We start from the raw sequence: 12,242 nt of genomic DNA, 5'->3' as shown, positions 1-12,242 counted from the left end.
CGTTCGGACTTCAAGGGAAGCGGATTATAGACCGTTTTTTTTTGTGTGTGTGTGTTACGGTTCCCATACGACGTACTTCAGTTAGGCGACAAATTTTTTTTTCAGTAGAAATATAATTAACAAGTAAATCCATAAAAAAAGAACTATCGGCACGTACAGCTTGCATTCTAGCGACTTCCAATAGGCAAATAAAGTGATCTGCTATTTTGCTCAAAATCAGCTGCTTCGAAGTCAACATGGCTTACGTCACGAAAAAAAAAGTGGTCTATATTTTTGCAAAAATCACCTTCTGCGCGCTTCCATCTGAGTCAGCTGGGCTGTGGTAGGCCTTCTGAGCATGCGCTGTAGCTCTCTTGTGCGGTACATGAGACGCTGCGCATGCGTCCACAGTTCCGTGAGTCCGCACTTATCATCCGGGTGATAAGCCCTTGACAGGTGTATAGACCTTTCCAACACTCGCGCTCTGGGCGCTGACATCTTTGTCTACTGGCCTGCGGAACGCGTTCTGAGAGTGCGCAGTATCTTCCACGATGTGTTTTAAGATCACAGCCGGTGCGCATTCGGAGCCGCTGCCTTGTCTACCGTTGAAAACGTTAGTAATCAGCTGAAACTTTCCATTGTGTCGTAACAATACGTACATGAGCAAACGGTATTCTTCAAGTAGATTTTTTTTTTTAGAACTGACTTGTGTGCATTTTATTTATTACTATTTAACTCCGCAAGCTATATAAGACGCGAGAAACCGGGCCAAAGAGCGTTGGTTACGACTTATGAGAACCTCCGATCCGCTGACCAAAGATCTCAACATGTTCGTAGCAGTACTCTTTCTGCCGGTCGTAGCCGGGAACCTCTTTATGGAAAGCAGCCTTCATAGCTTTCCGAAAATAACTGAAAGAAGCGGATATGTAAAAACCTACATGATATTTGACCCCTGCAATATGAACAAACGTAAGACAATTTTTTTTTAAATTTAAGCACGTAGAACGAACAGTGTTTAATCGGCAGCTCTGCGGTTGGTTCTAGCGTCACGTCGGGCATTATGTCTCCGGTAGCACACATCATAGCGCCGATATCGGCGTCGAATTTGAAAGATTGGGCCAGTATCTAGGGGACTGAACGTTTTTCTTTTATGATGACTTTCGTTTTTGCAGTCGAGGATTGCGCTGTGATCATTCTCGGTTCACTTTCAAGCTGAGACTACAACCAAAGTTACAATCGCAAGCAAGAACGCGCTCCTGGCTTTGAGACATGGGTTTCTAGCGCGAGAACTCGGGAAGAGCCTTTCAAATCTATGGTCTCGTGCTCTCATACTTCCGGCACTGGCTGCAGTCTCCACTAAGGTGTGAACAGAATATATACACCATTCACCCTTAAGCTGAGACTAGAAGCTTTGCCTTCAGCGCTATCTCGCTGGCTTCCACAGTGCTTTGGTTGCGCAAGTCTGCGTGTTCACATTTGTGTTAGTAAGGGGAGAAAGCTCGCGCTGAATACCGAGCTTCTAGCCCACGCTTGAGGGGCTCTGCAATCCTATTCGAGCGTCTACATTTTTTGCGGTTTCTACGTCTCTTCTGGTTCGTGCAACCTAGCGGGCACGGAGAGATAAACTAAATATCAGTGCGTCATATTTTAACCGGACGACGTGAAAGCCTCCTCCACCTATATGCAGTGACGGACGCAGGTATGTCTTGAGGGGGGGGGGGGGGGGGGGGGAGGGTGAGGTGCTGGTCAACGTATCATATGTTTAGGACCTGCCAACCCCTTTCCAGTTTCCACGCCCAAAATTTTTACAGATGCAGAACTCAAGAGGGGGGTCAGGACATCGGGACCCCCCCTCTGAATCCACCCCTCCCTATATCAGGGCGCCCCGTGGTACTGAACGCGCGCGGCATGTGACGACATCGTGACGTTGTTGGTATTGGTGGGCTCATGCCTTACGACTGGTCAGGACCGCTAAAAACTTTTTTTTAGTAGAAATATAAAATGTAAGTGGCCGGAACCATTTCAAGTATTTATAAAACTAGTTTTTGTTCAGTATTTTAGATAAGAAAAGAAACAAATGTAGTTTAGAAAGTACGGAAACAAGAAATGACATGCCGACATACCCGCCACCAAGCGGTGAAAGAGGCGGCGCAAGCGCCCGTCGTATGATTCCGAAGCACGCTCGCTTCGGGATATCGGAGGCCATGCTTGGCGGATCCTAGCAGACGACGCAGAACGCCGGCGGCATATTTTGTAAAAACCGAAAGTACGAATTTGTCTCCTCGCAAAAGCACGATGAGTGTCTGTTGGGACGCAGCGTATGGGAAGAAGTCACATGAGAGTCTCAAACTCAACTCGTTTTTATTTCCTAGTTCTGCCCCGTTCCGGGGCACCTTTCTATCCTCGGCCTCACATCCTTCCTCTGTCTTCCACTCCATTCCTACATTCCTCAGTCACCGTGATCCGCCGGTAAACACTTTACCGCGGGCAAGGGAAATCGTCCGGCGCGGAAAAAGGGGAAACAGAGGACCAAGGACGTCTTGAGGAGGTTATCTTTTTGCTTGTTTTTGTCATTTTGAGGTGCGTATAACTTTTCAAAAACAGCGAATTTCTAGAAAATAAAAGGTTTACTGAGTTACTACGTTCCATGGGCTAAACTTTATGCAAATTAAAAACCAGTAAAAAGTCGTTGGAAGGCCCATTTCAGGGTGAACTCGTACAGGCCGGTCCAATACTCGCCTTCTGTGTGCTGCCATCTTTATTTATTGCGCTGTGGAACGCCTTCTGAGCATGTACTGTAGCTCTCTTGTGCGGTACATCACACGCTGCACATACGTCCACAGCCCCGTGACTCCGCGTGTAAGCCCCGGATGATAACCGCTGGAAAGGTCTATAAACCTTTCCAATACTCGCCGTCTGGGGGCTGACATTTTTGTCTGCTGGGTTGTGGAATCCCTTACGAGCACGAACTGTAGCTCTCCTGTGCGGTACATGAGACGCAGCGCATGCGTCCACAGCCCCGTGACTCCGCGTGTAAGCCCCGGATGATAACCGCTGGAAAGGTCTATAAACCTTTCCAATACTCGCCGTCTGGGGGCTGACAATTTTGTCTACTGCGCTGTGGAACCCCTTCCGAGTACGCGCTGTAGCTCTCTTGTGCGGTACAGCAGACGCTGCACATACATCCACAGCCCCGTGACTCCGCATGTAAGGCCCGGATGATAAGCGCTGGAAAGGTCTATAGACCTTTCCAATACTCGCCGTCTGGGTGCTGACATTTTTGTCTGCAGGGATGTGGAACCCCTTCCGAGCACGACCTGTAGCTCTCCTGTGCGGTACATGAGACGCTACCCATGCGTCCACAGCCCCGTGACTCCGCATGTAAGACCCGGATGATAACCGCTAGAAAGGTCTATAGACCATTCCAATACTCGCCGTCTCGGCGCTGACATTTTTGTCTGCTGGGCTGTGGAACCCCTTCCGAGTACGCGCTGTAGCTCTCTTGTGCGGTACAGCAGACGCTGCACATACGTCCACAGCCCCGTGACTCCGCATGTAAGGCCCGGATGATAAGCGCTGGAAAGGTCTATAGACCTTTCCAATACTCGCCGTCTGGGCGCTGAAATTTTTGTCTGCAGGGATGTGGAACCTCTTCCGAGCACGACCTGTAGCTCTCCTGTGCGGCACATGAGACGCTGCGCATGCGTCCACAGCCCCGTGACTCCGCATGTAAGGCCCGGATGATAACCGCTGGAAAGGTCTATAGACCTTTCCAATGCTCGCCGTCTGGGCACTGACATTTTTGTCTGCTGGGCTGTGGAACCCTTTCCGAGTACGCGCTGTAGCTCTCTTGTGCGCTACATCAGACGCTGCACATACGTCCACAGCCCCGTGACTCCGCAATTAAGGCCCGGATGATAAGCGCTGGAAAGGTCTATTGACCTTTCCAACACTGGCCGACTGGGCGCTGATATTTTTGTCTACTGGGCTGTGGAACTCCTTCCGAGCACGAGCTGTAGCTCTCTTGTGCGGTACATCAGACGCTGCACATGCGTCCACAGCCCCGTGATTCCGTATGTAAGGCACGGATGATAAGAGCTGGAAAGGTCTATGGACCTTTCCGATACTCACCGTCTGGGCACTGACATTTTTGTCTGCTGGGCAGTGGAACCCCTTCCGAGCACGAACTGCAGCTCTCTTGTGCGGTACATTAGACGCTGCGCATGCGTCCACAGCCATGTGACTCCCCATTTAAGGCCCGGATGATAAGCGCTGGAAAGGTCTATAAACCTCTCTCCAATATTCACCGTCTGGGAGCTGACGTTTTTGTCTGCTGGGCAGCAGAACCCCTTCCAAGTACGCGCTGTAGCTCTCTTGTGCGGTACATCAGACGCTGCGCATGCGTCCACAGCCCCGTGACTCCGCATTTAAGGCCCGGATGATAAGCGCTGGAAAGGTCTATAGACCTTTCCAATACTCGCCGTCTGGGCGCTAAGATTTTTGTCTCCTGGGTTGTGGAACGTCTTCCGAGCACACGCTGTAGCTCTCTTGTGCGGTACATCAGACGCTGCGCATGCGTCCACAGCCCCTTGACTCCCCATTTAAGGCCCGGATGATAAGCGCTGGAAAGGTCTATAGACCTTTCAAACAAACTCGCCGTCTGGGCGCTAAGATTTTTGTCTCCTGGGCTGTGGAACGTCTTCCGAGCACACGCTGTAGCTCTCTTGTGCGGTATATCAGACGCTGCGCATGCGTCCACAGCCACGTGACTCCCCATTTAAGGCCCGGATGATAAGCGCTGGAAAGGTCTATGGACCTCTCCAATATTCACCGTCTGGGAGCTGACGTTTTTGTCTGCTGGGACAGCGAGTATTGGAAAGGTCTATAGACCTTTCGAATACTCGCCTCTTACCGGCGAGTATTCCACTGGCACCTCTTACCATTTGTGGCGTAAGCGATCACTGTGGCGCATCGCTGGCTGCTCCACCTGCCGTTTCGGGCACAGTCGATTTTTTTTTTTTTGCAACATTGATAAGCGACGTTTGCTTCACGCTTCTCTTTTTGCAGCTGGCAACCGAACAGTGAGCTGTGCCCAGTTAAAAATGGAAGGAAATAACGAGACCGGTGATTATTTGATAACTCCTGACACAAATTTCTCTGTGAGGTGTGACATGGACACCAATGGTGGCGGATGGACAGTAAGTTTCACCACTTATTTGAGGTATCCCGATTCACAGCGAAGACGAAGTGCTATTGTGTTCTTTCTTTTGAGGAAAAAAGGTTATTAATGGGCCGGTACGAAAATTTCGACATCACAAGAAGCGGTAGCGCACTAGGTTTATTTCAGTTATCTTAGTAAAAGAAAGTAAGTCAAAGCCTCCTATCTCAATCTAGAATAGTACACCACTTCTACCGTGCAGTCGCAAACTAAACATTTTGAGTACTTCGGAACCCGCACCCGCGATGATGATTACGAAAGCAACCTCGCTTTAGAGGATTCCTGCAGTTACAGGGAATGAGCTGTTTGTTCTAATATTTGCTCAATATAATCAACCTTGTCGTCCGTTAATTTGCCTTCTGAACTATGCCATGACCCATATTAGATATATTAGGCCATTCTGTAGGCCGGATATGTTAAGTCTCTCACAGTCTGGGTATGTGCATTATGTTTGCTAAATACTTTTCTATAGCAAATCTCTGAGTACATTTGTCAACTATTACAGCCCCACGCTTTGATACTTCAGTGTTATGTCGGTTCTTAAAATGACAAATGATAATGTACTGTTAAAAAGTACTATAATATATTGGCGTCTCTGTTGAAGCATATTTTTATTTCCCTTTAATAACGAGTACATTTCTTTGGGTGTGGAAGAGGGTGGTTGTACCAGTTCACAAATCTGGGAGCACTATGTCCGTCAACAATTACGAACCAATTGCGTTTCTCTCTGTTCTTTATAAAAAGTTTCTTTTTTTTTAAAGGTGTTTTTGTTAACCTCAGTTTCCGTGTTAAGCCTACAATAAATTTAAATCATCACAGATTTTTCGCGGACGATCCGCTCTAACTAATCTTGTAACTTTCTTCTTTTTTTTTAGGTTCGCATTGCTTAAAATTGTTTAACGTGGCCACCTTGGTGTCGTTTATCTTGATTGCATTTGTGATTATTTTTCTAGCTACCTGATTGATCGCTCGAATAGTGTTCCCTGGTAATGATGCAGGTCATATCACTATGTGTTAAATGCCGGAGTTTCACAAGGGTCGTATTCGGGCCTTTGCTTTCCAAAATGTTTGTAGACGACTTTGTCTCTACTAAGATGCTTCAGTTGCCTGATGACGTAAACGTTTATCGTACTATTCGCACGTCTGTTTACTGAAATATTGCAAAAAGGCGTTAATACAATTCCCCTTCAGTGTCGCATAAACTGGCGACCTTTTAATCCTGCAAAAACTGGGCTTGTTTTTTTTTTTCACACAAAAGATTAATACCATTGTTCATTCTTACAGATTATATGACTCTTGTAGCTTACAGAAATGAAGTGTTTATTAACAACGCGTTGTATAAAATAAGGGTGAGGTGGCATAGGTCCCTCCGCCATGCTGTCTAAGGCCCGTCTCGAGTGTTCTGCTCCCCCCCCCCCCCCTCATATCCCTTTGTCGTCTTTCTCACAGATTACTGCATCTCTGTCTCGTAATGGAGTTGGTACCAGTCGACATCTCTCTTCGTTCGCCTACTTGTCGACGAAGTTTGTGTCCCTGAAGCGAGCCGGTTTTCTTTTCGTTCTTCGGCTTCTGCGAAGCGCTATGCTGTTTCCCCTGCACTGGCCACCGTCGTCGTCATGGACGATGATGTCTGCTGTGGTGCTCTTGCTACAACGATAACAGGACTACACTTTCCGCTGTGTTGATACCTGAAAAATATATCTTCTCCAGTGTGAAGTTCAGGCAGTGGTTTGACATTTTTGTCGTATTGTTGTCGTTGTTTCATTTGTTTGTCTCTCAACAACTGTTGGATCTCTGTGTGATTTGTTTCCGTGCTTTGAAGCAGCGAAGTATGCGGAGGAATTTATGTCCTTGTGTGCCTATTCATAAGCAATTGACTGGAAATCCCAGGAATCCATCTCGGGGTGTGTTGCGCCACTCCAGTAGAGCGTCGTAATAGTCTGTAGTTATATAGCTCAATTTGTTCATGAGCTAGCTTTTTGGTTTCTTGTACCGTTGTCTCAGCCATTCCATTGGATTTGGGGCAGTAGGGGCTGGATGTCACGTGGGAGATTCTTCGGCGCTGCAGAAAGTCCTTAAAGTCTGCGCTGTCGAAGGGTGGGCCTTTGTCTGAAACGATTTTGACTGGCAGCCCATGCACAGCAAACGTTGTTAGGCAGCACTTGTCACGTGATTGACAAGTGTCCTCTCAAGCTGACGAGTTTCATAGTAGAACGAGTAGTAGTCCACTATCACAATGTAGTAGTGACCGTTGTATTGGAAGAGGTCTATTCCAACAACTTGCCATAGTGCGGTTGGCACAGGGAGGTTAATGAGAGGCTCTTTCTGTTGTCATGGCTTGTCTTTGCACACTATGGAACTGTCTACTTTATACTCGATGTCCTTCTCCATAATAAACCAGTAGAGAATTTTATTGACACAATGCAGTGTCTTCTCTACACCGCTGTGTGCACTGTGCAACTCTGCTAGTATTTTACTGTTAAGTTGTTCCGGAATGATCAGTCTATTTGACCTGGACAGCAAGTCATTCTCTTCATGTATCTCATCTCTGTATGACAAATACTGCTTATTTGCTACGTCTTTTGTTGACTGTCCACTCACCTGTTGCACACTGTAGCATGGTGGTCATATATTTGTCTTTATTTGTCGCTTTCCGACATTCTTGAAGGGTTTCGTCTTTGCTTGAGAGACACTCCAAGATGTTCATCTCGAAAGCTTCTGACACTTCTTCCATCGATGAATTTCTACAAAGAGTGTCGGCAATGTATAACTATCCTCCTGAAGTGCACTTTACTTGAAGTTCATATTTTTGAATGGTCAATCTCGTCCTCTTTAGCCTGAGGGCATTGGTTGAGAGGCTTTCGGAAGATAGCCTCCAACGGATTGAGACCTGGCTCTATGACAACCCTATGTCCGAAGATGTATTGGTGGAGTCGACTGCATCCGTGTACGATCGATAACCATTCCTTCTCGATTTGTGCATAGTTCTTCTGAGCTTCATTCAAGCACCTTGAAGAATGGGTCACTGGTTGTCCCTCCTTGAGCAATACTGCGCCTGTTCTTCTGAAGCTTGTTTCCACTGACAGCGTTACTTGCCTTTTTTTGTCGTAGAACCGTAGCGTGGGTGCAACCGTCAAAGCCGCCCGAAGGGCTGTGAAACCTTTCTTTTGTTCTTTTGTCCATGATCAGGCTGTCTCCTTCTCTAGGAGTTGCCACAGCGACACACTCACGTCCGACATGATAGGGATGAACCTTCCCAAGTTGTTTACCACTCCTAGGGAGCTCTTCAGTTCGCCCACATTGTTCGGTCTTAGTAGAGCAAGGATGCCTTTCACTTTATTCGGATCAATCAAGAGTCCCTATGCTGAGAACTTGTGACCCAGGTACCTGACTTGTATCATGCTAAACTTGCACTTCTTCTTATTTAGTCGTAGGATGATCTCTCGTCACCTTTCTAGTACCGCCTGAAGCCTACGGTCATGTTTCTCAGTTGTCTTTTCCCAGATGAGGATGTTGTTTATCATGATATCCACTCCGTCTAAGCCTTCAAATACCAAATGCATTGTCTTCTGGAACACCTCGAGAGCAGACGATATGCCAAAAGGCGTTCGCAGGGATCTGTACCTCCCTAATGGTGTCGCGAACGTACACAAGTGCGAGCTGGGAGTCTGGAACGTGAGTTGCCAACACCCTGTAGCTGCGTCTAGCGTCGAGAAGTACTCGGCTTCTTCCAATCATGTGGCAATGTCCTCTAAACCAGGCATACAGTAGGTCTCCCGAATGAGCACCTTGTTGCGCTCTTGAAAATCAAGGCAGAGTCGGAGTTTGTCTTTCTTTTGTAGAACCAAAACAGGGTGAACCCACACCGTTGGTTCGTTACTGGCTCAACCACTTTTTGTTGCACAGGATCTTCCAAGTGTCTCTTGAGCTTGTTCCTGACGGCGACCGGGACTACACGTGGTTGCTGGATCACGCCTTGTGCATCTGGCTTGAGTTGCATGTAGTATTTGACGGCTTTTATTAATGCAAAAACATTAACTGTCCCGTGGAGCCAGCTGACGTCATCAGTTTGAAGCGCGAAAACGGCACCTTAAATCCTTTCTTCAAGTGAAGCCATCACACAGCTATGAAACCACGCGAAACACCTAGACAACGGCACCTAGTTTCACCGATCACAAACGAATGAAGTAAAGCTGATGGATGTCGCCTTCGATCCCATTCGCTGGCACGCGTCGACGACGCTTCTATTGGCCGCTGCATACGTCAGTTTCCACGATCGCCGCCCCATGGCGCTGCGTGTCTGCGCCGCGAGCGTGCCTGTAACACGAGGGCGAGGAGAGCTGGAAGAGCACGCGCAGGGCCGACGCAAATATGCCGCAAATGAAACACGGGAACAGAAGAACGGCACGCATGCTTTCGCATTCACAACTCATAAGAAGTGCTTAGGTGTACCTCGAGCTTTTTTCTCCCTGTCCTTGAAACATATCTTCACGCTGTTTGTGGGAACCCATCGTGTTCCTTCCCACCACATCGTGCGCTGCTGACGCCATGTGGAGATAGCATCGAAGGGGCGTCGCCGAGGTGGACAATCTCGTGCCCACAGCGGCGCTGCCTGAGGATGACGAGGCTAGAAAAGGGACGAAGAGACGACTGTTACGGCTCTCGGATGTGCGGGACGAACGAGGACGGCTGCCTGGCTTCTTGAGCGCGGGGCTTTGATTGCCGCCGCTAGCCGGCGACCTGCCCGGAGCTGCGGCCCCCCCGTGGAAGACGACTCCCTGGCTTCTAGACTGCGGGGCCTGGATTGCCGCTGCAAGCCGGGGACCTTCCCGGAGCCCCTTGATGCTGCTGTGCCGCGTCGAAACCAACGCGGGCACTTGCCCAGAACCACAGCTTCCCATGGACGACGTTTGCGCGCCTCTAGACCATCGGGAAGCCGACCCATGACGACGTTTGCGCGCTGTCCGCCGACTACCCGGACATTGACGTGAGGCTTGCCTAGTAAGCATTACGTTGGGTTAATAAACAGTTAGCCCAGAGCGTGTGACGTGTCCACCCGAGGAAGGGGCGTTAAAGAACCGCCCACATGTTTCACCACCTGGCTGCAGCACTTTTCCACCAGATGCCACACACTTGATCAAGATCAGTTTTTCCGTAATGGTATCACTAATCCTGGTGGGTACTCCCCGTTGGACGATGTAGAATTTCACTTCGGTACTCCTGTTACCGTTTGGGACTGACAGGATGATGCGGCCTTCTGCTTTGCTGATGTGTCCAAAAAAAAAAATACGCCAGTTCTAGTAGTGAGAACTTGCGGCTTCTGAGTCGTGACACGTGTAAGTTGCATCGCAGACATGACAGAACAGTTCGCTCCAGTGTTGATCCTGCAGTCGAATTGCTTCCTTGCGATATTAACACCTGTGCTCAAGAACTCTTCGTCACCGTCACTATTGTGTACCCTGCAGACGAAGTTTCATCGTCCGAGTCGAGATCGGGTGTCTTGCACCGCTCTACTTGGCGTACATTTCTTCGTGGCGTACCTTCTGCGTTGGTTGACTTGAGTGGTGTGCGACACGCACGTGCAAAGTATAGTTTCCGACCACAGCTAGCATTTCGCACCCTTTGCTGGGCAAACTTCGCTTGTGTGTTTAAGGTATCCATACTGAGAGAATGCTTCCAAATGTAATCCATGTACTACGGTGGGTGTCGCACGAGCTTGAATATATTTGAACTTCTGGGCTTCGCGTTCTTTGGTTCTATATATTTAATCACTTAATCCAGCGTTGGGTTTTCTGTAATTATGCACTGTTGTAGTCGCTTGTTGATCATTCCGAGGATGATCCGACTCCGTAACATGCGGAAGTGTATCTCACCAAACTTACATTGGGTTGCGAGTGTACGTAGGTCGGTAAGCCCGTCGTTGAACCGTTTACTGCTCGCTGGTTCCGTGTTCCAAACACGAAATTCCTGTAGCTGACGTTGTTTGCTGTCTTGCAATGCCTCTCGAACACCAGCACGAGCTTTTCGACACGCATCTCGTCCCCTGGGTTCTCAAACCTGAAAGTTTTGTAAACCCGTCCTGCGTCTTCTCCGACGGTCACGAGAGATGTTGCGGCCTGCACCTCGGCGTCTTGTGACTTGAGTCCAGTGGCGGTTGAAAACAAGTTTAACTCATCCCCACCAGGTTTTTACGACTCTTCAAAGTCGGGAGACATGTCGAGTGGCCTAGGGGGTGGTAGCAGGCTGGCGAGGACTCCTCCCGACGTTGGAATCGTCAAAGTTGGATTCCCGTTCAATGACTGTGTGATCTAAGGAGTCCGCACCGTTTGAGAGTTGTCACTCGCTTTCACTGCTTAGAGCTACTCACACTTGGAACTGGCTGGCCTTAGGTTTCTTCGCTTCTTACACCATGTTGTTTACACGAATAAAGTGTTTATTTACAAGACATTGGAAATAAGGGTGAGGGGGCATAACTCCGTCCGCCATACTGTACAAGGCCCGTCTCGTGATTTCAATCTCCCTTGTTCCCTCGTTGTCTTCCTCACAGTTTACTGACTCTTTGTTTCATTATGAATTCGTACCAGTTTTGTTGATACGCGCGTTGAAAATTGTTAATGACTCTACGTTTACTAGGTAAAATTCCACGTGCCACTCGTGTATTATACAGTTACCTTAGAATACTGCGCCTATTTAGCTCGCTAGTTTTAACAAGGTTATATTTTTCTTCTACTGTGAGGAACTCCCTAGAAGTTCATCAAACGCTTAGGTTAGAGTCCCGGCAATCAGGCTTTGCAAGAGTTGTGTATGATCGCCAGATTAGACTGTAATTTTTAACAGAGGATGCGTTTATGGGCTGCATTTCACGCGAAAAGTGTAACTTTCGAGTTTGAAGAAAGAACGTTAAACGCAGGTCAAGGCAATATAAATATTCATAAATCATATCAGCAAGACCTACGCATCCAACGAATACAGAGGGCTCACTTAGTAGTAATCATAAGTTATACGTATACAAAACTAGGAACAATTAATCGCCAACAATGAAATG

At 48.1% G+C, this 12,242-nt stretch overlaps 1 protein-coding gene across 1 annotated transcript in view; it reads left to right on the top strand.

Annotated features, from left to right (window-relative positions):
- The first annotated feature begins 761 nt into the window (after window positions 1-761).
- The window catches only part of LOC120841913 (ficolin-2-like), a 45,387-nt gene continuing 33,906 nt past the window's right edge, over window positions 762-12,242 (top strand). Inside the window, exons 1-2 of the mRNA XM_040212914.1 lie at window positions 762-948; window positions 5,047-5,177. Of these exons, the coding sequence (XP_040068848.1) occupies window positions 771-948; window positions 5,047-5,177 (309 nt within the window). The 5' untranslated portion in view covers window positions 762-770. The remainder of the gene's footprint in view (window positions 949-5,046; window positions 5,178-12,242) is intronic.

Source organism: Ixodes scapularis, unplaced genomic scaffold (assembly GCF_016920785.2).
Source record: "Ixodes scapularis isolate PalLabHiFi unplaced genomic scaffold, ASM1692078v2 ptg000720l_1___fragment_3__unscaffolded, whole genome shotgun sequence".
NCBI classification, from domain to species: Eukaryota; Metazoa; Arthropoda; class Arachnida; order Ixodida; family Ixodidae; genus Ixodes; species Ixodes scapularis.
The sequence above is the reverse complement of the archived record's forward strand: the minus strand, read 5'-3'. Positions and strand labels throughout refer to the sequence as shown.